Source organism: Acipenser ruthenus, chromosome 38 (genome assembly GCF_902713425.1).
Source record: "Acipenser ruthenus chromosome 38, fAciRut3.2 maternal haplotype, whole genome shotgun sequence".
NCBI classification, from domain to species: Eukaryota; Metazoa; Chordata; class Actinopteri; order Acipenseriformes; family Acipenseridae; genus Acipenser; species Acipenser ruthenus.
This window is the reverse complement of record NC_081226.1, coordinates 5,887,384-5,912,816: the sequence shown is the minus strand read 5'-3', so window position 1 is coordinate 5,912,816 and position 25,433 is coordinate 5,887,384. Positions and strand designations below refer to the sequence as shown.

Here is a 25,433-nt window from a genome sequence, read left to right as displayed (position 1 = left end):
CATTTAGAATTTCTTATAGCAGACTGACAACCTATTTTCCTGTACACATTATAACCTTATAACTTGTGAAAAAATTGTTGTAAATCTGTGTAGGCTTATACCTTCATAATTGTGATGGGTGATGGAGGTGGGGGATACATAAATCATTGTTATAACAATGTGTTCCCCCAAAACATTGAAAACACCCACCCACTGGCTATTAGTTACATTTCTGAACTGTGTCAGTTACTTTAGTGGCCAGAAACAGTGGATTTTTTAACATAATACGGATCTTTGAGAAATCAACAATTTATTTTTCTTAATTTCTTTAAAAGTTCAATTAGCATTCGAGACGTGTACTAATTTGATTTAACCAGCTTGTTTGTAACAAGATGCAATTTTGCAGCATAAAGGGCAACAACATTCATATTTTACATGAAGCACTTTTATGAGAAGCCTGTTAAATATTCAGCCAATGGAGTTTCACAGTGAAATCCCAGAGGAAGGCTGGAACTGCAGTGAAACTGTCTGGCAGGTTTACAGTTAATGGCGCTCTTACAGATCTAGAACTCTAGGGGGCTCCAGCTGCCCCTCTATTCTCCTCCAGACACACTGCCAGCCTCACAGCGCCCCACCCTCTCCTGGAGACTCCTCCCCAACATCATCGTAGTCAGTCCTGTCAGGTTCAGCGGGTCCTTCTTCAGGGGGCAGTGCGGCCCGGGCACTCTCCTCTCCAGGGCGAGTGAGGGGAAAACCTGCCAAAGAGAGACACACACAATCAGGGATTGGTTGGGTTTACGCAGTGGGAGGGTTCACACAGATCTGGGGCCAGGGATTGGTTTAAGCAATGGGTGTGATTAGAGTGCCATGGGTGGCTTCTGAGAGATTCAGAACTTCTCAAACTCCACTGCCTGGTAGTGACACCTGCTGGAAGAGGTGGGAGTGGGCCAGTTAGAGGCTCCCCCACAGCGTGCTGTTACTGGGGCAGTAGGGTGTGCTTTGCTGAAGCGGGGCAGAATATCTAAGGGGCCCTCCCAATCCCTCCCCACTGTAGACTAGTCCCCCTTACCTTGGATGGGGTTCCCCTCACTGTTCTCCACATCATAGTAGCCAGAGGGAAGTTCATCAGAATCAAAACTCCCTAGGAACAGGAATCAAGGTTAGGTCTGGAGTTTGACCTGCTTTCACCCACAGTATATTAGGAGGCTGTGTGGTCCAGTGGTTAAAGAAAAGGGCTTGTAAACGGAAGGACCCCGGTTCAAATCCCACCTCAGCCACTGACTCATTGTGTGACCCTGAGCAAGTCACTTAACCTCCTTGTGCTCCGTCTTTCGGGTAAGACGTAATTGTAAGTGACTCTGCAGCTGATGCATAGTTCACACACCCTAGTCTCTGTATGTCGCCTTGGATAAAGGCGTCTGCTAAATAAACAAATATTAACTCCCTCCTATTGTCCACTAACAGTTACAGGGTTCAGAGTGCTAAATAAAACTGTTTACATAACATTAAGACTGATCCATCAAATGCAGAAAAACTACTTGGCACCCTAGAATCAAATACTGCTCAACGGGCATGGCGGGGGATGTTGCACAGTCCTGGGACTTACCTGCACAAACAATATGCAGTGACTGAGGGTTTGACAAACGTGAGCTAAATTAGGAACCTGATTGAATACATTTACTTTCTCCAAGACTGGGTTTGGTGCAGGGCTACTCTACAGGGCTTGTCTGCAAGACCTCACCTGATAAATCTTCTGGGTTACTGTTCATAGGGACGGCATCGTCATAGTGCCCTGGGGTCTCTCCTTCCAGAGAGGGCATCGATTCACCTAAAAGAGACAGAGAACAGCATTAGTGTTACAGACCAGAGAGAGCACTGCTTCACCTAAACCAGACAGAGAACAGAATCTGTGATACAGGTGAGAGAATTGTTTCTTCATAGGTTTGTAACACAGCACCCCCTTACCTGGGATGGGGTTCCCCTCACTGTCCTCCACATCATCGTAGTCAGAGGGCAGCTCATCAGAAAGGAAACTTCCTGGAACAGGAGACGGGGTTAGTGCTGCCTGCTTTCACTCAAATTCACTACCTGCTACTTGTTGCACACTGACTACTATTGTAGCTGTTGTTCAATGTTTGGATTACTGAATTCAGGATAGGAAATTAAAACAGTGGTTTTGTGATCTACACCCTAAGTAATTACATATTAAATACTGTGTGCTGCTCTGTTCCTGTCTGTCTCCCACTCTTTGTAGTGTTTCCTGTGATGAGAGGTTTACAAGTCTGCTGCTTGGAGTCATGTTTGTGGATTGTGTGGCAGTGTGATGTGTGTGTTGGCTCTCTCTTTCTCCACTCCCCCTCCCCTCTTACTCACCTCTCCCGGGCGCATCATAGGATCCCTGTCTGGCCAGTTTGTACTCAATCTCCTCGTAAACGGCTTCATGGAAGGGGTCAAGCTCCTCCTCAGCAATCCCTATGGGAGGAAACAGGCTCTTATTCACAGTGACACAGCTCTGCACACACTGTACTGAACAGCACAGCCTTCAGTGATCCACAGTGCAAGAACACCATTTCTTTTCTTTATTTAAAACTGCCATTTTAACAGCTCGTTAATGACAGAACTTGTCAAGATTGTGTCCTCTGTTGCCCCTACTGCAGCAGGCTGGTATCGCACATGTGGGTCAAGACAAGCTTTTTCTCTAACCAGATCATTAATAAAAGAGAATGATTTATAAATTGTCATCTGAGATGCACAGAACAATGATCGCTGCTATAAAGGATCTGGGTAGTGCATTTGTGTTGTCTGGAAAGCACTGCAGATTTAAAATGCCGGTGTAGGGCATTACTGAATACAATCCTAGAACAGCGCTCTAGGACCTGAGTGTGTCACCTTCCTGAGCTCGCGTCTCTTTAAAGGGATTTGTTCCCTACCTCTCCTCAGCATCCTGTTGTGCTGCAGCAGCCCGGCTAACAGGACCAACACCAGCAGAGCTCCCAGTACGATGCAGGCTATCACTGGGATGGTCATGTCTCTCTGTGGCTGCAGCCCGGATGGAGAGGTTCCTGTTGGAGAAGAAGACAGACAGACACTTCTGTAACCAGTTGGGTACTGTACTGTAAATAAAGCTGTATTCACATTGCTTACATAGGAAAGCCCTAACTGAGGCCTCCCATCGTTTATCCACACGACTCCCAAATTCAGAACGCTACACAATAAGAAACATTTCCCCCTAGAGCTGTGCTTTTGTGTTTATGTTTATAAGAGAGTAGTGTCTGTGAAGTTTAAAAGAAGCTGCTTTTACCTGTTTTCAATGGAGAGCTGATAGTAGTTGGAACACCTGTACAACAAAATGAAATGACTGTTAATATTTGCAATGTAAGCAAGTACTCCCTGCCTAACACAACAGAGCCTCTCCCCAGTACAGCTAATTCCCCATCTCCCCTGCTCAGATAACCCCCCCTCTCACCTGCACAGGTAACCCATGTGTCCTCTTTGTGGTCGCAGTCATTGTGTCTCAGTGGAGAGTGCCGGCAGTCCCACAGGTGCATCTCGCTGCCCCTGCAGTTCACCTCATCCAGCCAGATAGTGCCGTTCCCTTGTCCAAACGTAGCCTCACCCCCCCCTGTGCTCTCTGCTGCCCCACAGCCTAGTTGTCTGCAGACCACCTGGGCGTCCTTCAGGTCCCAGGAGTCATCGCAGACTGTCCCCCAGGACCCCTCGAACCGCACCTCCACCCGTCCGGAGCAGGGACTTGAGCTTCCAGCTAGCCTCAGCTCTGCTGGCTCTGGAATAAAACAGCAGGGCTTACTGAATCAGTTCAGCCCAGAGGCTGCTGTGTGAGTAGAAGAGAGAGGCTTGATATCCCTTTCTGGAAAAAAAATCTAGGTAACCAGTCTCAGAGATCAGAGGCAATCACAATTCAGTGTTGAATTATTAATTTAAAAAGACTCTTTAGTATTGGAAACTATAAGAACCGCTCATTAAAATTAGTTTACAGTAGAAATTTAAAGGCCAAACGTTGACAATGTTGTCTAAAATGTCAATGCATGTCACTATAAGGTCATGCTTTTGCAATTTTATGCATTATTTTTAGACGCTGTTAAATAAAAAATAACCTGAGCAGTGCTCTTGAGTGAGGTCTTCAGAGCATGACTTGGGTATGCTGGTGACAGACGGCTTCTCTTTCACTGTTAAAAACAAACAATTAAGTGAATTCAGTGTTTGGGGAAAAAAAAGTACATTGCATTCACACTCTGCTGAAAGAATGCTCCTGCTTTGTGTCTTGTTTGTTTTGAGCTGAAACAAGAAATGATGAATGCAAATTATTCTGAAGATATTGCTGTAGGGGTGTCCATAAGGCCTGGACATATTTCTATTGGGATCTCTTAAGTTTCATCTGCTCTCTATTCTAAAGAGGCCCTGCTTTTCTGTACTTTAACACATCCCTGCTCTGGCCTCTCCTCTTTGATGTGCAGGGGTTTGATCAGGGATCTGGGGACGCTATCTGCTGCTCTGCTTCCAGAAGTGTTGTTAACATTCACCAAGCAGAGGGAACATCAAATGGACCTCTCTTAGAAAGAACAGAATCCTCCAATAACACAGCTACCATGTTGTGTAACTTGCTAGGGGCAGCATGTCCTTGTTATCTCAGGAGGAGGATTCAAACCTGTGGTCTTTAACTGCTGAGCCATCAGGTGACCAGCAGAGGAACAACAGAGGGAGATCTTTACCTGTGCACTCAATCGCAGCCACCTCATAGTTAAAGCAATTTGTCTGACCCCAGGGTAAGGATGGACACTGCCACAGTGTAGAGTCGTGTCTTCGGCAGTTCACTCCATCAAGCCATTTGTTAACAGAACTCAACCTGGATTGTGCATCTCTAATGGCAGCACTTTCTCCACAGTTCAGCTGCTGACATATCACTGAAGCTGTAATCTGTGTCATTCTGTTGCTGCAGACACTACGCCAGGTGCCATTGTAGAGAACCTCTATTGGTCCAGAGCAGCCTTCAGCCAGTCTAAGATCCTTGAACTCTGTCAAAACAACATACAACCGTGAAAGTAAACTGCACTGCAATGAATGACATTCAGAACTATCCTGATTATAATACTGCTGCGAGACAATATTAAAAAGTTTTTTATATAAAAAGTTTTAATACAATCAGCTAGAAATTGGAGAGGTGGTATAAATGGTTTGAAATCTTCATGTATTACAGGATCACCAGTAATCTGCACTGCTTACTGAGCTCCTCCTCTCAGTTTAAATAAGTTGTATGTAGTAATTCATATTGCTTTGGTTTCCACAATTATTATATTAATGGCTAATATAGAGATGGCTCAGTTTCCACTGGTTAGGTATAGTGAGTTATTGCAATCCTGTACCTGAACACACGACTCCCACGTCCTCCTTGTGTCTGCAGTTGTGTTGCCCCCACCCTCCTGAGGCACACTCCCACAGAGTCGATTCGTTCCCCTGACAGCGCAGCTCGTCCAGCCAGATGGGTCCGGTCCCCTGGCCGAAGGAGGCTGACACTGAGGCGTTGAGTGCCGTCCCACACTGGAGCTGCTTACACACCACCTCAGCATCTGCCAGGTCCCAGGAGTCATCGCAGACCGTCCCCCAGGAGCCGTTGTGATAAACCTCCACCCTCCCAGCGCAGGCACCTCCTCCCCCAACCAGCCTGAGGGCCGTGTGATCTAGGGGGACAGAATCACAAGCACACATCAATAACACAATCACTGCAGTTTAGGCACAGAATCAGTTTGTAATAATATAAATAATAACCCTATGATAATGCATGCCGATTTTCAGATAAGAATCCTTGTCACAGACTGTACCCATGGCAGTAATGTCAGAATAGTCACATTGACATAACTTATTAACACAAGAGTTTGAATTGCACTAACCTGAGCACAGCGTGGTCCCTTCATTACTGGTATTGCATTTACTTGGTAGAGGCCCGACTCGACCTGCTTGTGCTGGTAGCAATGGACCTGAAGATAATAAGAGTGAGCAGGGGGGGAATGAAACACGTTAGAGCTGAAGGAACAGCACCATTATTTACTGCATCTACAGCTTCTACATCAGTCTACAGTTTGTTATCTTGTATGTTGAATCAGTTAAAACATAAACATGGTTTCAGAGTAATTCTGTTGTTTGGGCACTGTCTGTTCTTCCACCTGGAGCAAGCTCAAAGCTATTCAGAGATTTAGCTTTATAGAGAAATGAATAAACTCATAATGGTATTGAGTGCTTTAGAACTCAGAACCAACATGGATAATTGAGAACTTCATTAAAAGTGTAAATGGCATTTCTAACTATATAAGCTTAAATGTGAGACAGTTTGCTTTATTTGTATGCATACATAATGTATAAAATATCATAAACTGCACACATCTAATACACCCCAAATATGGTAACAGTTAATCAATACTAATGGGTATAAAAAAATACTGTAACAGTAAATTGATTTAATTTACAATCCCACCAGATGGCAGTAGAAGATCTGAATACCTAAAATACCGAGATATGTTTAGCAGATAGGATGTTAAGTTACCTATTCAATCTTCCACCCATTAGAGTGGTTACTACTCACCTGAACAATTCACTCCTGCATCATTGCTATGAGTGCAGGCACCTCGTCCCCATGCAGAGATGGAGCAATTTGATATGTGTGTCTCACTGCCATCACAGTCGAATATATCAGCCCGTACATCACCGCTGCCTTCACCAAACCAGGCCTGTCCCGGGACTGATACAGCGTACCCACAATTCAACTGCTTGCAGAGAACTGTGGCGTCCTGTAGATCCCAATAGCGATCGCAGACCGTCCCCCACTGACCATCGTACTGCAGCTCCACTCGACCAGAACAGGAGTCCGGGCCACCCACCAGCCTGTACTCAGTGTACCCTGCACACAGGGCAGCAGAGTGTGAGCAGGGCACAGCACAAGCAGAGTACCAGGACATGGGGTTTGCTTTACTCTAGCTATCAATCACAAAAGGGTTGCTATGTTCTTGTAATACTGGCTGCAAGGGCATGATTGGTGGGCATGCATTTCTTTAGCTTTCTAATAGTTATGCATCAGTATTCATTTAATTACAGACTTCTGAAGAGTGACACTCATCTAGAACAACCCAATCCCTCACACCCTCGGGTATATGATCAACAACAGGCCTGCCAAAAATGAAGCAGCATTCAGCTAGCGGTATAAAACTGGTCAATTTCTATTAAAAAAATTAGCTCTATTGTATCTAAAAATGCTTCATGGTATGCTTACTTTCTTTACACTTGAGCCTCCTAAAGCAAAATCACAGAGCCCACATTGCAAAAACTTTGATACAGAATTCTCATTGAAACATTTATCTAAAGGACTTGCTTGCTATCTGCCTATAATGTTTATGGCCCGGGTTAATAAACAAAGTTATAGACTCACCGAAACAGACAAGGCCCACGTCATTCCTGTGTGTGCAGCTCTGCTTCTTCGTGTCTGTACTGCGACAGTCATAGAGCCGGGATTCGTTGCCAAAGCACTGGATCTCCTCCGACCAAAGTGTACCATTCCCCTCCTTGAAATGAGCAGCTCCCAGCACCTTTTGAGGAATTCCACACTGCAGCTCCCGACAGACAACCTCTGCATCCTGCCAGTCAAAGTCAGCATCACAGACCGTTCCCCAGCTCTGCCCATGCACTACTTCAACTCTCCCAAAGCAGAGGTTGCTGCCACCACTTAACCGCACTGCTCTATGTCCTGAAATCACAAAACTGCAGACATTAGACTCTGGGGGCAAAACAGTTAACAGATAATTACAAAGTGCACCTTGGAAAACATCTAAATATTATTATTCAGTTAATTCTTTCACTAAACCTCATACAAACGTGACAAAGAGCGAATGAATCCTAGACAACAATCTCCCTCCCGATCTCTGAGGGCGCTGTCTAACAGGAACAGAGTGCCTTGTACTGGTTGGTCTGGCAGTTCATTCCAGGGTCAGTCGGAAGCCAGCCATCTAGGAAGGGGGCGGAATCACGATGCCCGAAGTCATTGCCCTAAAGTGGTAGGCGATGTGTCAGTCATGGATTGGAGGAGACGTGACTAGCTATCGCTGGGGGCATGACTAAGGGTATAATTGAGGATGTGACGATGTAATCTGTTCCTCTGATGTGGTTATGAGAATGAGTGAGAAAGGAAACGGACTGTGACAAGCGAATCGTGAGTGTTAAGTGTTTTGTTTGTTTGTGGAAACTAACTGTCTGTGTTTGTCACTGTTAGACGGCTAACATGAACCGGGAGCTGTCGCTACAGGCCAGCATCAAGCCCGGACTACACTGCACGACTGTCACTGTATTACCTTGCACCGAACCTGCACTCAGAGCACTCACTGTCAGGAGAAGTGTCTGTGTTGTGTGTTGTTCTTTGTATTATTATTTCGGGACTGAACCCTGTGGTTTATACACATCGTTGTGTAGAGCCTGCATTATTATTTAACGGTCTCAAGCAGAACAAGAGAAAATAACCGTAAACTTTGTGTCTGTTGTTTCTGGAGCACCTGCGTCACCTGTACACCTGAGCACTGCAAACCACTCGATCACAGCACCTGCATCACCTGTACACCTGAGCACTGCAAACCACTCGATCACAGCACCTGCATCACCTGCACACCTGAGCACTGCAAACCACTGGGTCACACATGGTAATTAAAATAAAAGTAAATAATATGCCATTGATGAAGCAAGATAGCAAGAAGACATATTTTGAATCAGAGAGTTCAAGAGAGCAATAAAGGATCCTGTCAGTAAGGCTGCCACCTAAACATCTTTATTTCCTTCATTATAAAACTCTGGGCACCTGACAAGTCTGATGCACTTATCTCTCTGGTTCATTTTTGTATTGTGTTACAATCACATACTGACTGAAAGGCTTTTAGATGATCCATTATTAAGCAACAAAATGAAGACCTGCCTATTCCTGTTTTGTTTGTAGTCATGCTTGTTTTATATACTGTATATACAGAGCAGTGAACAGTTTATGCTGCCACAGTGCAGTAGTCTATAGATGTGAAATGAGCAAAACCGTCATTAGTGACAAGTAGCAGTGTGGGGTTGGTAATTTAAAATGTCAGTTTCTGTCTTTGTTTATTCAAACAACACACTTCCTGTCCTATCCAAAGGACACTGAGCTTTGTTGAAAGAGCAGCAATATATGATTAGCTCATATTAACAATAGAGTGATTTTGTATTGTGGTTTCGACAAGATCAGCAAGCTGCCCTGCCATATCAGAAAAAAGATGTGAGGGAGTTCTGATACTTTCTAATGAGGAAGCTGTTGAGTGAGGAGGATAACAAAATCGCATGCAAAGGAAGCCTAATTATTGCTCTTTTTTCACTGATCAATACAACAATTAATGCAGCTAAACAGAATGTATTAGTCTGACCTTTGGAATGTAAAAACTTTGAACAGTGTTTTGCTGCCACCTAGCGGACACATTGCAGCACTAACCTCTGCCAAGATCCTGCAGGCAAGCTGTTAAAACGGCCTATTACAAAAAGTAGTGAGGGTTGTTTGTACATCTATTTAAAGAGGTTGAAACTTGGTAAATAAATAAATTGCCATTGCCCTTATATGTTATCATTCATTGTCTAGTATCATATTCCAGTTCATAAGAAGAATGAAACAATGTGAAAATCCTACATTGTTTTCCTGAAACATGCATTTTATACTGGGTTCACATACCACAACGTTGTGTGGATCTGGAGAAGACAAAAGGGTCACAATCCCTGTTTTCTGGTGAACAGGTAATACAGTGAAATGTTTTATTTATTTGTATATTTTATTGACTAATCAATCAGTCAACACACGTGTGTAACAACATCCTTGTTTGTGGATCTAAGTATTGAAGGGGGGTTCTGAATATTTTCAAATACATTTGCTTATGCAGAATTTGTACACTTTTTTTTCAGAAAGCACAGTTTCAGTTTTGTGTTACAGGATATTATTCAGGGACAGCTGAAAGACAATTTAAGTTTATAGCCTCGTGTAGTAGCGCCCAGATTTATTAGTTTGCGCTCAGTTGGCAGGTGCTTTGTTACAGTTTGGGACACTCTACCAACAATGGTATTGTGCCCCGTCTTCATACAACACACAGGTGTATAATCCAAAAGAACAAGAAGGAAAAAAGCGAAAGGAAAAAGGAAAACAAAATACTTTAAGGAAAAACTACAAAATAAAGTGTGCAGGTTTTTTTCCGAGGTTCATTGCTCCCTCTAGCGGTGGGAGCCCCGAGGAACAGGCACTGCTCTGCACCCTCTCATATACAGTGGGATGGCTCAGTCCCATTAAACTCGCTACCTAAAATAGTTTTCCAATAAATGAACCTGTGTGCTTTGCTTGCACCCCGAGTCTGTACGCCTGGCGCTGAAGTGCCACTCCGTCTCTCCGAGTCGCTGCTCCAGTGCCTCTGACTGTTCAGGATTCGGCCGTGAAGTCACGCTCCACTATGTTTCCTGCATGAGCCAGAGAGGATATAAAACAGCGCCTTTTTATTAATTCATTCACCCCGTGTAGTCCCACCCCCCAGCCAATGACAGAACGTCAGCCGATTTCCTCACAGCTGAGTCCCGTCATAACACATTGCCTGACAGCGTGGGAATACACGGAGAATACAAACCCCCTACAGGCTCCCGCATGCACCTGACGGTCAGTCCAAATCCCTCCCCTCTCACATATCCTCCCCCTTAGAATGGCACCACCGGTCCATTCGAAAATCCTACACCTCTATGCCTTCCCGAGAGAAAAAATCTGCATTTTGGTGCAGTTTTCCTGCTCGGTGGACAACCCTGAAGGCATAGAGCTGCAGTGCCAGGTACCACCATGTGATACGGGCGTTGTTATCTTTCATTTGGTGGAGCCATGCCAAGGGGACATGATCTGTGATGAGGGTGAAGTGTCACCCCAGGAGGTAGTACCGGAGTGACTCGACTGCCCATTTTACTGCGAGACACTCCTTCTCGATGGTACTGTAGTTCTTCTCGCGGGGAATGAGCTTCCTGCTGATATACAGGACCGGGTGCTCGCTTCCCTGCACCTCCTGAGACAACACTGCACCAAGACCTGTCTCAGATGCATCCATCTGTAGGGTAAACCTCCGGCTAAAGTCCGGACTGCACAGCACTGGCTTGCTACACAGCCTCCTCTTCAAGGCGAGAAAGGCCCTCTGACACAGCTCCGTCCACTGGACCGTATTTGGGGCAGCCTTCCGGGTTAGGTCTGTCAAGGGAGCGGTGAGAGTAGCAAAGTTTGGGATGAACTTACGATAATATCCCGCCAGTCCCAAGAAAGAGCGCACCTGGGTTTTTGTGGTAGGAGTCGGCCAGTCAGCCAAGGCTTTCACCTTTGCAACAAGCAGTCTGATCTGGCCGCCACCTACCCGATACCCCAAATACTCCGACTCACTCTTCCCAATTGCACACTTCTTTGGGTTAGCAGTGAGCCCGGCCTCCCGCAAGGATTGCAGCACTGCCGCTACCTTACACAGATGACTCGGCCAATCCTCACTGTGGATAACCACATCATCTATGTAAGCAGCGGCGTACTGCTGATGGGGCCGCAAAATGCGATCCATCATCCACTGGAAAGTGGCCGGCGCTCCATGCAACCCAAAGGGCATGGTAGTAAACTGGTATAACCCGAAGGGAGTCGAAAACGCTGTTCTCTCCCGTGATTCTGGGGTTAGGATTATCTGCCATCCCCTTCATTAAATCCAGTGTCGTCATAAAGTGAGCTGTGCCAAGACGCTCCAGCAACTCATCAACCCGGGGCATGGGAAGATGAGTTGTGGTCCAGTGGTTAAAGAAATGGGCTTGTAACCAGGAGGTCCCCGGTTCAAATCCCACCTCAGCCACTGACTCATTGTGTGACCCTGAGCAAGTCACTTAACCTCCTTGTGCTCCGTCTTTCAGGTGAGACATAGTTGTAAGTGACTCTGCAGCTGATGCATAGTTCAAACATATTAGTCTCTGTAAGTCACCTTGGATAAAGGCGTCTGCTAAATAAACAAATAATAATGGGATAAGCATCAAACTTTGATTTTTATTGACTCTCCTAAAATCAATGCAAAATCGTGTCGACCCGTCTGGCTTATCTACTAAAACGATTGGACTATTTCAGTCACTCTGGGACTCTTCTATTACCCCCAGCTTGAGCATTTCCTCAATCTCCGCTTTCACTACCTGCCTTTTACGTTCAGGTTTGCAGTATGGCCTTTGACAAACTTGTGTCCCCGGCTCAATTTCAATATGATGATAGGCTACTCGAGTCTGCCCCGGGACTGGAGAGAACACGTCAGGAAAAGCAGCCACCAGATTGTGAACCTCACGTTTCTGTCTTGGTGTCAGGTTATTACCAACCTGAACCGACCCCATCCTCGCCAAGACAGAAAGATCAGGTCACAAATCAGTGACGTCATCTGTGGGTGTTGCTAACAACGTCTCCCGTTGCACCCAAGGCTTCAGGAGGTTCACATGATAAATGTGCTTTTCCCTCCTTCGTCCCGGCTGGCAGACCTCGTAATCCACCGTACCAACCCGGCATGTAACCTCAAAGGGTCCTTGCCACTTTGCCAGGAGTTTAGACTCAGAGCTGGGTAATAATAAAAGCACTTTATCTCCCGGCTGAAATGTGTGCAAACGGGCCCCTCTATTGTAATTGGTCTCCTGCCTGTGTTGTGCCTGCTGCAGATTGTCACAAGCCCATTGACCTACAGACTCAAGACGCCTGCGCAGATCCAACACATACCGGACCGTATTGGTCGAATTGTCCTGCTGTTCCTCCCACATCTCTCTGATGAGATCGAGCATGCCCTGAGGTCTCCGACCATACAGCAGCTCGAACGGGGAGAACCCAGTGGAAGCCTGCGGTACCTCTCTAATCGTAAAAAGGAGGGGAGGAATCAGCTTATCCCAGTTGCGCACATCACTTTCAATGAACCTACGCATCATGCTTTTTAGAGTTTTGTTAAAACGCTCCACCAAACCATCAGATTGAGGGTGATAAACTGATGTCCTGATGGTCTTAATCCCCAAAAGTTTGCATGATTCGCGGACCAGCCGTGACATAAAATTGGTTCCTTGGTCGGTAAGCATTTCTCGGGGAATCCCCACCTGGGAGAAAACTTTAACAAGCTCGTCAGCGACAGATTTAGCGGAGGCAGAGCGAAGTGGTATGGCCTCTGGATAACGCCTAGCGTAATCCAGAATAACCAGCAGGTGCGTGTATCCCGACGCACTTCGCTCCAGCGGTCCAACTATATCTACCCCAATACGCTCGAAAGGAGCTTAGTGGCAAGTGGCAATGGCACAAGGGGAGCTCGTGGCACGGCTCTGGGGCTGGCACGTTGGCACTCTGGGCACTGCTCACAAACCCGCCTCACATCGCCATCCAAACCCAGCCAATTGAACCGTGCCTCAAGTCTCGCTTTAGTTTTGTCCCTACCCAAGTGACCAGACAGGGGAACAGCGTGAGCCAAGTGCAATAAATCTTCCCTAAAAGGCTTAGGGACAAGCAACTGGCCACGCACCTCCCCGGTCTGGTGCAATTTATCAACCCGATACAGCAGGTCACGGTCAATTTCAAAGTGTGGGTACGCGGCGACACAACCAGGTTCAACCACCCGACCATTAACCACCACCGCTTGATCAAATAGCCAACCTAGTACATCGTCACGTCCTTGCTCGAGTCGAAAGTCACGGGAGCGAGCTAAAAAATCAGCTCCCATGGCTTCCAACTCGGGGTCGGGTCGATCCCAAGCAGAGGCGGAAGGACCAGGCTCATGTGCTGGCTCCTGCGCCTCCCCCCCAGAATCTTCGCCAACCGCCCCCACCCAAACATGACCGGACTCCCTCCATTGCCAACCCTCATTCTTGGTGGCCCGGCGTTCCCTTTTTGTTTTACGGGGTTTAAAATCTGTGACAAAACCAAGCCGGGTCGCGGAAGGGAAAGATATCTCCAATTACTTCCTCCTTCTCTGTCAATGGGGAAGGCGGGGCAACCGCAGCCGCTACCCAATCATTGAACTGCGGGCAGTCCCGCCCCAAAATGACAGGTTGTGGCAACTGAGAAACCAAGCCTACCTGTATGCGTGTTGTTTTAGTGCCAAATTTCAGTGTTATCCATACCTTAGGGCAAGTGTGAATATCCCCATGTATACATTTAATGTTAACCCGTCCCAACAATCGCTCATGCCCCGGTGAGATCAACCCTTCTTGTATCAGAGACTGACCACACTCTGAATCCAAGAGAGCCCGAGTTTGTGTCCCTTCCACTGTCACAGGAAGAACAAAACTCGTTTGCTGGAGTGACTGAGATAATTGAACATGCTTACCTGACCCAGTGAGGTCACGCTCCATGGCGGGGCAGTCGCGAGCCAGGTGACCCAGGTCGTGGCACGTCCAACACCTCGGTTGGCTGCTTTCTCTCCCTGAAGCCTCTGCCGGAGGTTGAAAGACAGGAGCAATCAAAGGGCTCCAACGATGTTGTGGCCGCCCGAGACCCTGGCCCGACACTGCGATCGGCCGTGGGGCCGCCCACCCCGTCCCAATTCCCGGACTGGGAGCTCCCGCAGCCACAGCCCATCTAAATGGCTGCCCCCCCGCCCCCCCGAGTCCCTTCACCGAGGCAGCGGATTTGTAGGGTGCAGTGCTAGGAGGCAGCGGATGCCGAGGCAGCGGATGCCGAGGCAGCGGATGCCGAGGCAGCGGATTTGTAGGGTGCAGTGCTAGGAGCGGGCTCAGCTGCCTGGTATCTCTCAGCCATGGTGACTGCCTCATTCAGGGTTCCGGGTCCCTGTCTCTGTACCCACAGTCCCAGGACCGGTCCCAAAGCCTCCAGGAACTGCTCCAGCACCACCAACTCCACAACCCGATCCTTGGAGTTGGTGGCAGGGTCCAGCCATCCCACGGCATAATCGCGGAGACGGTGGGCCAGTGTACGGGGATGTTCCCTCTCCCCTAACTTCCCCTCCCGGAGTCTCCGTCGGTACCTTTCAGGGGTGGCTCCGACTCTATTGAGAATAGCCGTTTTTGGGGTTATATAGTTCCTCATCTCCTCCGCTGACAGAGTTTGGTCAGCAGCTTGCGCCTCCCCGGTTAACTGCGGCAGAAGGTAGCTCGCCCACTGGTCCTGGGGCCACTGATTGGCCTCCGCCAGAGCTTCAAACAGGCGAAGGTATGCCTCCGGGCGATCCTCCGCCATCATTTTAGTAGGCTGCTGCCATCTGGAAGCAGCCTCAGTCCCTCCCTGCAACGCCACTGTCAGTGTCTGGCACAGAAGGGCCATCATCTCGGCAAACTGTAGTGCATCCATTCTGATTTTTTTTTTTAAATGGGCACTGCTGTGTCTTGGCAATGCCAGTTCATCCCACTCTGACACCACGTGTAGTAGGGTGTGGGAAGACACAAGACAGACACAAATTTCAAATATGAAATGCCGGCACAGGCGCCCAGATTTATTAGTTTGCGCTCAGTTGGCAGGTGTTTTGTTACAGTTCGGGACACTCTACCAACAATGGTATTGTGCTCCATCTTCATACAACACACAGGTGTGTAATCCAAAAGAACAAGAAGGAAAAAAGTGAAAGGAAAAAGGAAAACAAAATACTTTAAGGAAAAACTACAAAATAAAGTGTGCAGGTTTTTTTCCGCGGTTCATTGCTCCCTTTAGCGGTGGGAGCCCCGAGGAACAGGCACTGCTCTGCACCCTCTCATATACAGTGGGATGGCTCAGTCCCGCTAAACTCGCTACCTAAAATAGTCTTCCAATAAATGAACCCGTGTGCTTTGCTTGCACCCCGAGTCTGTACGCCTGGCGCTGAAGTGCCACTCTGTCTCTCCGAGTCGCTGCTCAAGAGCCTCTGACTGTTCAGGATTCGGCCGTGAAGTCACGCTCCACTATGTTTCCTGCATGAGCCAGAGAGGATACAAAACAGCGCCTTTTTATTAATTCATTCACCCCGTGTAGTCCCACCCCCCAGCCAATGACAGAACGTCAGCCGATTTCCTCACAGCTGAGTCCCGTCATAACACATTGCCTGACAGCGTGTGAATACACGGAGAATACAAACCCCCTACAGACTCCCGCATGCACCTGACGGTCAGTCCAAATCCCTCCCCTCTCACACCTCGGTACAGCAACACGGCAGTAAAACGACAGCATCCTGGATGAGAGGAAAATCCGCTTCCAGTCGGCTTTTAAAACACGCAATGCGGAAACGAATTGCCATTGATTGGTACTGAGTTGTAGAGGTGAGGGAAAGGTGAGAACTGGAATGAAGACTTGCCAGGCTAGATTGTGTGTATGTTGGTGTAATATAGATAACGTATTCTTACAAATTTAAGACGCCTTCGAATTTAAGACGCAGCCCACATTTCCCACCCTCAATTTGAGGAAAAAATAAAACATCAAATAAATATGCATTTATAAAGACACAACCTCAATTACGCATATGGAGTCAGTTTGCGACCGTCTGCTATCACACACAATTACAGTGATGTGGTGCTTCTCATTTCCACTCGTGATTACTCACACCTGTTTTTCTCCCAATTTGTGAACTGTGGTATTGCTTAGCATGTCGGAAAATACAGGGGTCTGGTCAGCATTTCCAATCTGTCCAAGCTGGTACTGTTTGTTAAAACTGAGCCTAATAACGAAACGCTGAAATTGTAAAAGCGTCTCTTCGAATTCCTCAGGAAGATAATGACTCTTCTTAGAAAATGGTTCCTGTACGTCATGGGTGATTCGAGATCGGGCAGTGACGTTTTGGTTCGTCTTTTCTCGGCAGTAAGTCACGTTGCTGTTTGTGTATTTGGGCAGTGACATCTTTGTTCGTCTTTTCTCGGCAATCAGTCACATTGCTGTTTGTGTACTCAGGTAGTCTTGTCTTTTGTTGGTGATTTTAATGCACGCGTCACTATACTGTACTCGAATTTAAGACACAGGCTACTTTATTCTTCCAGCTCGATTAACAAAGACACCTGGCTATTGCTCGTGCACGATATTTTTAATTTTGTGAAATTATGTATTTGTGAAGTCAACCTTATTCAGTCATTTATAGATAAAATCTGTGTGGATGTGTGAAATTGTATTTACATTATGAGAGACAGAGATTATTAAATAGGCCTAGGTATAATTTTGTAACGGTACAATGTGTGCTATTATTATTATTATTATTATTATTATTATTATTATTATTATTATTATTATTATTGTTATTATTATTAGTTTTGATTAAACAGTAACTTATACTAAGCCTATTGTTCAGGTAGAAAGGAGCTGCTGTGTGTAGAAACAAACAACGATGCAGAAAGTTATCAGCAGTAACATTAGATTCTTACCATATTTTAAATACTGAAAACACAACTATGGCTGGAAAAATAAGTGTATTGGGAGATTTACATTTATATTTGGAGACATTTTAAAAATACTATAATGTGACTTAAAAAAAGAAAATCGAATCAATGAAGTAAAGATTATTTCATCTTCCCTCGTATTGCTGATTTGAGAGAAATCAAACCTTAATACGAGCAGAAATATCTCTTTACACAACCTCGCCTACCTGACGTTTTATCTTTATATATTTACACTCTATTAACCAACATTTCCTCTGTCATTTTATAAACGGGTCCAGCAGCCGGTAACTTTATACATTTTCTGATTACTTCATACATTTAATCATGGACGTGGTTATTTGATAAATAAAGTATCATGTTAAAAATGACAGAGAGATCTGATAGACCCATCAGCCTCGGGACTATTTTGTGTTTAACATGTGCAAACAGCATAATGGCTTCATGAGATTCAGATCGGCGAGCTTTTCACCAAACCACTGGTTTAAAGAGTTCAGTGCTTCACGAGGCTTCACTTTCCCCACTATTTTGTAATGATAATAAATAAACAAAATTAAACTTAAATAAAAGATTTCTTTAAGGCAGGCAGGCAGACAGACAGACTGCAGCACTTTGTATTTAGGGACCAGCAACTCGCCTCATGTGTACTTCTTCACCTGCATGAGGAGGACACTATCCTTTTATATTCACCTGCCTTCAATCAATGACCATATTGAATAATTGGTTGGTCAACCAATCAGGGTCCTGCAGTCTTACATGGCTGGAATGGAGGGAGCTAGGGACAGGGCCAGATTAACCCATCACTGAACTCTAGGCAAACATACACTTGTAGGCCCTACCCTCTAACATGAATAACATCAAACAGCAGACATGTACACACGTTTACACTTACTCCCATACACGTGCCATTTGTTAAGATCAGGTTTACCATATATCGTTGTATCAATTTTTACACTTGTACAGTAAACTTTTCTTTTCTCACAAGGGTTTAGGATAGCATTCATGGTTTTGATCAGAATCTGCGAATTATGCTGTATTATGATGAATTCATTTTGAAGAAACTTTCACGCAATGTTCTGAACTGAACGAGCGAGTATTGAACAAAAAGAGACACCAGGTCAAATGTGAACCAGGGACCGTAGACAGCTTTAATCCGAAAATGTGATACTTCTATTTTTAAAATGTACAAGTTCCAAAACTGAAACAGGTCCACGACAAAGTTTGGTTTCGATTAAACATACTGAAAGCAAATTTGATATCCTGAGTCCCCGCCTCTCCCAGGCAAACGCGGATTCTGACAGGAAACAGACCACACCCACAAACATAGAGACTTGGGAACACAATTACTAAAACAAGTGAATACTAATGTAAAAAACACAACAGCATACGAAACACTGCACTGCTGATACGTGCTTTACTGTAGAAGTGGTTGCTTTGTTTACATGGCCTGGCTTGCTAGATGTGTTTTATAACTCCAGTTCAGGACTATTCTGGTCCCCGCATCGGCACCGCAGCACCAAATACACTTTAAAGTGGCTTCTTTTCTGCTTTTCAAGACACAAAATCATCTATAACGTCATCAAAATCAAGCGAGGTGGTGATTTTGCAAGCAACACAAGTGAGACTTATTGAATATGTGTCTGGGATTTCATTTGCATGACACATAAATCAGTGTGATGAGCTGCACATTGGAGGAGTGCTACAGAGGGCAGGTGGTCCTGTTTGTCTGACCCCTGTATATTGAGTAAGTATTTCTGTGATGGAATGTGTGTCTCTTACCTGAACAGATCACTCCAGCGTCCAAGGCGTGAGTGCAGAAAGAGGTCTCACCCCACCCCAATGACCCACAGTCCCGCAGGGCATATTCAGAGCCGTTGCAGGAAACAAGCGCCAGCCAGATGGTTCCAGAACCGGCTCCGAAGTGAGCATTGTGTGGTGCTGATACAGCAGATCCACAGCCCAGCTGTTTACACACAACTCCAGCATCCTCTATATTCCAGCCACCACTACAAACTGTCCCCCACTGTCCCTCATGAAGAATCTCCACTCTCCCAGCACAGGGACTGCCTCCATTCACCAGCTTCAGATCACCACCGCCTTTAAAAAGAGAAAAGGGAATCAGAGAAGGGAGTCTGCACAGGCCCTGCCACAAGAGAACACGAGTTTATAATCACACACTGTTTACACTGCATGGAGTTGTATTATTCTCCATATCACAGAGCTTCCCAAGTAAACATCAGCAGTAAAACTCCTCTATATATATTTCATGTATAGAAATGTTTTCATGATGTTCACACGCTGCATAAGGCGTGTGCTAAGAAGGGTTTCCACCAAGTCTCTGAGATAACACTAAAGCAGGTAAAGTACCTGACAAATATTAAACTTTTCTAGAAGCATAGCACAACCCTGATAAGCATGCATACATCATACATAATTATTCAATATGAGAAATACAAGCTTACTATTATAGGAAATGTAATTGACATGTATTTGATGCTTCATATTTGGAACTCAAAATTATGGTTCTGTTCGTTCTAGTAGTTTTATTTGTATTTGTATTTTATTTGACTATCTGAGGCTCTTTGTAGAACTTGACTAAGTAATGTTTCCTGAGAAATATCAGTGGGACTGTATAGTTCTATATATTTCAGAAGCTCTTAATATTCTAAGAATGTACAAAAGCAGCAATTCCCTAGCCAATTGTTTTTTTTGTTGTTGTTCATATTCCATTACCTAGACTCACCAGCAGGGGTCAGTATTATTTGTAATTGCTGTGCCTCATAATAACTGGCAGTGGCTTATAAATATAAGTTTTAAAGAAAACGTAAAAGGCCTGGAACTGATGATATACAGCTCAGTACCAGCAAAACAACATCTACTGTATCTCCTAACTGATTTATTTGTGACACTGACTGTCCTGGCAGACACCACTGTAGACACCTAGTTAATGTTCCGCCCAGGCGTTTAGCATCAATAATACAGCAATAAGGGCTGTTTCTGAGGACACTGTAGTGCTTAATGACATGGAGGTGTTACTCTTGGTCCAAAGAAGCAAAGTGAATGACAGAATAAAAGGCAGCAATGGTACAAGAAGCTCTACAATGCCCAGAACAGTGATGTTTTTACATCAACATATTTCTAATTTTTATCAACCGTATGAGATATTTTCAAAACTATTTATTATTCAAACACTAACAGGAACATTATGTCATTAGAATTACACAGCAGTGTGCATTACAAAATGCAGTGAGCAGTATTGTGTAGAATGAGTAACATCCTACGGCATTGCTTTTGAATGCTACACAATGTAAAGTGCAGAGCGCAATTACTGAGTAATGGAAACAGAAATACCAGACATCAACTTTCCATACCCATCTGTGTACAACATGCAAGTCAGCAGCTTTATTTATTCATTTCTTAATACATTCAAACAACACTATAATAAACACATAAATGATCTTCTCCACACATATATTCACAATGCAGGAGTATCAAGTTATTCCCGACAATGTTAAGGATACATGGAATACATTTAGATTTCAAGTTTCAAATTGAGAGTTTCTTTTAGTTTTCTTTTTATAGAATAAACACGAGAGTCATGTTATAACAGCAATAAGCCACTCCTCGTGCCTCACAGCCCACCCAAGTGTGCAGTTATTAGTAACAGCACCAAACAACACGGAACACAACCAGAACACTATACAAGTGGAACGGAACCCAACCAGAACACTATACAAGTGGAATGGAACACAACCAGAACACTATACAAGTGGAACGGAACACAACTAGAACACTATACAAGTGGAACAGAACCCAACCAGAACACTATACAAGTGGAATGGAACACAACCAGAACACTATACAAGTGGAACGGAACACAACCAGAACACTACACAAGTGGAACGGAACACAACCAGAACACTATACAAGTGGAACGGAACACTCCTCGTGCCTCTCAGTCCACCCAAGTGTGCAGTTATTAGGAACAGCACACAGTATATATGAAGATCAGATTATAAAATGGGTATGCTATCATACCAAAGCACATGGAATACAACCAGAAGACTATACAAGTGGAAAAAAATACATTGATTATTTTTTTAAAACTTTTTATTGCATTTTAATTATTTAGGAGGCAATAACCAAATACACAGTAAACCCTGTCTAATGTTGTCCCTCTACACACCAGCATTCTGTATCGGCATCATTTTTTAGGGTCCCAGAAAAAGAGATTTACCTGGTTTAGCAACTACTGCATGATATAAAAGTAATTTTGTAAAGTTAGAATTTCAGGGTATAGTCCTACGTCAACAGAACTCCTACAGATTTTCAAAGTGTTAAATTAGTTTGTCATTTATACCTTTTTCAGGTACATTACTACATTTCACAGCAGCTCCCTCTATCAAGCAGCACACTGTATTGGGCAGCACACTTTTCTGGTCCTATGCGATGCCGGGTTAGACAGGTTTCTCTAGACACTCTTGCAGGGCTTCTCAAACCCGGTCCTCTGGACCCCATGTGTCTTCTGGTTTTCATTCCAACTGAGCTCTCAATTACTTAACTACAAACGCTTAACTCAACTTATAATTTGCTTAATTAGACCTTTTTAATTGTTCTCAGCTCCTAAAAAGTTGCAGAATTTAAGTTAACTTGAAATCTCCAGGTGTTTAAGAACTGAACACAATTAAAAAGGCCTCATTAGGTCAATTATTAGATCAATTAAAGGTTTAGTTAAGTAACTGAGAGCCTATTACCTTTGCAGTGCATATATACCTATAGCTGTACCCTTTAACTACAGACCCCAAGATTTAATTCTGAGGCTAAGCTCTAAGAGTGTTATTTAATGGTGTTACCACTAACTTTATTTCAGTCATATAGTGTTACTGGAACAAAAACAACAGTATCTACCGTTTCTGATTCCTCTGTTATATGTAAAAGCAAACATGACTATGTGAAAAAGATATTGCAGAGTGCAGCAGTGCTGCACAAGAGACAGCGTGGTGATAAACACCAAAGCACCACAGAGTGTCCTGAAACCCTTTCATTGCTTCACAAAGTTTGAGAATATTCACACCTGCTGGGTCTTGCTAGTTGTAAAGCACTATCAGGTAATACATTAGTTCTTGATTCCTGATCATTGGAAATCTGTTTTACTAATCCGATCCTTGAGTCACATGTTCAGTGTATCTTTATTTAAAAATCAGTAATTTACAAGACTGGTTTCTCAACTGAATAAAAATACAGAATTAGCTCAGTATACAAACAATTTATACAAGATGTGTTTTTCATTTTCTTAAGTGAAACGTTTGTCTTCTGGACTACAGTATTTTTAGCTTTATTCACTGTAGAGATGCCCTTCACAAGATAATGGGTTTTCATAACTGTGAAAGAGGATGTGGGTGTCAAGTCGTCACGTGACAGATGGAGAGGTACTCAAGATGTGACGCTGCAACGCCGCCCAGGCATTTATTTACAATGATTTTAGCTGTAGTTGCAGGTAAGTGCCCCCATGGATTCAAACACAGGGTCGCTGGGGTCCTGGATCCAGGAGGGCCCGCTTCGACCCATAGCTCCCCTGGGTCCACCCCGGAACCCTCCCTGCTCCCCATGCCCAGCACTCTTAAATCAAATATCTATTAGAACATTTTTGATGTTTGCTGGAAAGACCTAACAGAGAAACATAGAAGTGAGGGTAGTGTTATTTGTTTGCATTGTTAACAGGCTGTTCATCTATATTTGCCCTCCTTGTACTCACCAACACAGACAAGGCCCACATCGTTTGCATGTGTGCAGCTTGGCTGCTCCCTGGATGAGGTGGGGCAGCCATGGAGCCCGGACTCATTTCCACTGCACTGGATCTCCTCTGACCAGACCGGACCCTGCCCCTTACCGAAACGAGCAGCTCCCAGCACCTCTAGAGGAATTCCACACTGCAGCCGCCGACAGACAACCTCTGCATCCTGCCGGTCAAAGCCAGCATCACAGACCGTGTTCCAGGCGCTCCCACGCAGTACTTCAACTCTCCCAGAGCAGAGATCGCTGCCACCACTGAGCCGCACTCCTTGACCTGGAATCATAAAACTGCAGATATTTAGACTCTGGTGCCAAAGCAACAACCTGTAAATGGTTTGCAGATTTAAATCTATGGTGAAGATAATTTTGCATGCAATAAATGTGAAGCCTGTTTGTGATTCCATCATGTAAAACTTGTTAAATAGACAAGCATAATTGCAGAAGTATCAGGTTTTTGGTACTTGTTTCCTAATGTATTTATGTGTCTATTATTCACTTAATTTCTTAATTTGTAGTAGTTAGTTTCACTATTTCAGTAGTTGAGTATGGCTTTTACCATGGCAATGGAAGTAATCATTAGGGCATCAAAATGGGTAGTAGGAGGAGAGCGCTTGGCTTCTGGAATGCGACTACCACCAATTCGAGCATACATGGATGACATGACAACCATGACTACAACAGTAGCCTGCACTAATCGATTATTGGGCAAATTAACCAATAACATTGAATGGGCATGAATGCAATTCAAGCCCACTAAATCAAGGAGCATCTCTATAATTAAAGGTAAAGTAGTAGATAAAATGTTCTACATTAATGGTGAGGCAATACCAACAGTGTCTGAGAAGCCAGTGAAAAGTCTTAGACAAAAAGCAGTGGAAGGGTTAGCATAGACAGCAGCGCTTTACCAGGCAAACTAAAACTCTGGTGCTTTCAGTTTGGTCTACTGCCGAAGTTGCTGTGGCCACTGACTGTGTACGAGGTTTCTTTGACAACATAGAGAAGCTGGAAGCTTTAATCAGTTCATACATCAGGAAATGGTTGGGAGTTCCACGCTGCCTCAGCAGAGTGGGACTTTATGGTAAAAGAATACTGCAGCTACCAGTCTCTGCTCTAACCGAGGAGTTTAAGTGCGCCAAGGTCAGACTGGAAATGACATTAGTAGAGTCATGCGACAAATGCGTAAGGGAGGCAGCACCTGTGTTGAAAACTGGAAGAAAGTGGGCGGCAAAGAAAGCTGTGGAAGATGCAAAGGCTGCCCTTCGAATTGGTGATATCATGGGGCAAGTTCAGCATGGAAGAGGGGGTCTTGGTCTCCGTTCAGCTCCTCCTACATGGCACAAGGCAGCCCCAGCTCAACAGAGGAAGCTGGTAGTCAATAAGGTGCAAAAGCAGGAGGAGAGGATGAGGTGTATAAAGGCCATTTCCAGGCCAAGCAGGGAGAATGGATGAGATGGGAGAGTGTGGAACAACGCAAGATTGGCTGGCAAGACCTATGGTCAGTGGAACAGAGCAGGATCAGTTTCCTCATCAGGTCAACATATGATGTTCTCCCATCACCACAGAACCTAAACCTCTGGGTAGGAGAGGATCCCTCATGTCCTTTGTGTTCATCACCTGCAACATTAAGGCACATTTTGACAGGATGTAAGGTGGCTCTTAGCCAAGGACGGTTTACTTGGTGCCATGACCAGGTGCTGCGATGTTTAGCCTTAGCATTGGAATACAAGCGTAACATGACCAATAAGTTGCCACCTGTTCCATTAAAGCATTACACACAAAAGACAACATTCCTCCGTCCAGGAGTGCTACCACCAAGAAAAGGTGTCAAAACCAATCCTTGCCCAAGACAACTGGAAGCTGCTAGAGACTGGAAAATGCTGGTAGATGTTGGTCAAGGGCTTATTTTTCCTCCTGAGATTGCCACCACTAACCTTCGACCAGATATTGTCTTGTGGTCTGGATCAGCACGCCTTGTTCACCTGGTAGAGTTAACAGTGCCATGGGAGGATGCTGTAGATGAGGCATATGAGAGGAAGAAACTGCGGTATGCTCAACTAGCCACTGAAGTGGAACAGCGAGGATGGAGAGTCTGGGTTTACCCAGTGGAGGTGGGTTGTCGAGGATTTGTGGCACACTCTACAACCCGGTTTCTCAGAGACGTCGGATTCAGTGGCCAAGAGTTGCGTCGCACAGTGAAGAACTTATCTGAAGCAGCAGAGAGGAGCAGCAACTGGCTGTGGTTGAGACGGAAAGATTCTGGCTGG

At 44.9% G+C, this 25,433-nt stretch overlaps 1 protein-coding gene and 1 long non-coding RNA gene across 2 annotated transcripts in view; both read right to left on the bottom strand.

Moving 5' to 3' along the window:
• Positions 1-1,063: 1,063 nt before the first annotated feature.
• LOC131706947 (uncharacterized) lies at positions 1,064-2,016 on the bottom strand. Its single transcript, XR_009310891.1, has 3 exons — positions 1,945-2,016; positions 1,721-1,807; positions 1,064-1,120 (listed from the first exon to the last, which is right to left on the bottom strand). It is a non-coding gene; the product is annotated as an uncharacterized LOC131706947 (long non-coding RNA).
• Positions 2,017-2,344: 328 nt separating this feature from the next.
• LOC117433878 (antigen WC1.1-like) overlaps positions 2,345-25,433 on the bottom strand; it is a 31,181-nt gene continuing 8,092 nt past the window's right edge. Inside the window, exons 3-14 of the mRNA XM_059008853.1 lie at positions 23,132-23,443; positions 19,156-19,473; positions 7,415-7,729; positions 6,575-6,889; positions 5,886-5,972; positions 5,361-5,675; positions 4,710-5,012; positions 4,095-4,166; positions 3,446-3,763; positions 3,281-3,316; positions 2,910-3,041; positions 2,345-2,451 (exon numbers count right to left, since the gene is read on the bottom strand). Of these exons, the coding sequence (XP_058864836.1) occupies positions 2,345-2,451; positions 2,910-3,041; positions 3,281-3,316; positions 3,446-3,763; positions 4,095-4,166; positions 4,710-5,012; positions 5,361-5,675; positions 5,886-5,972; positions 6,575-6,889; positions 7,415-7,729; positions 19,156-19,473; positions 23,132-23,443 (2,630 nt within the window). The remainder of the gene's footprint in view (positions 2,452-2,909; positions 3,042-3,280; positions 3,317-3,445; positions 3,764-4,094; positions 4,167-4,709; positions 5,013-5,360; positions 5,676-5,885; positions 5,973-6,574; positions 6,890-7,414; positions 7,730-19,155; positions 19,474-23,131; positions 23,444-25,433) is intronic.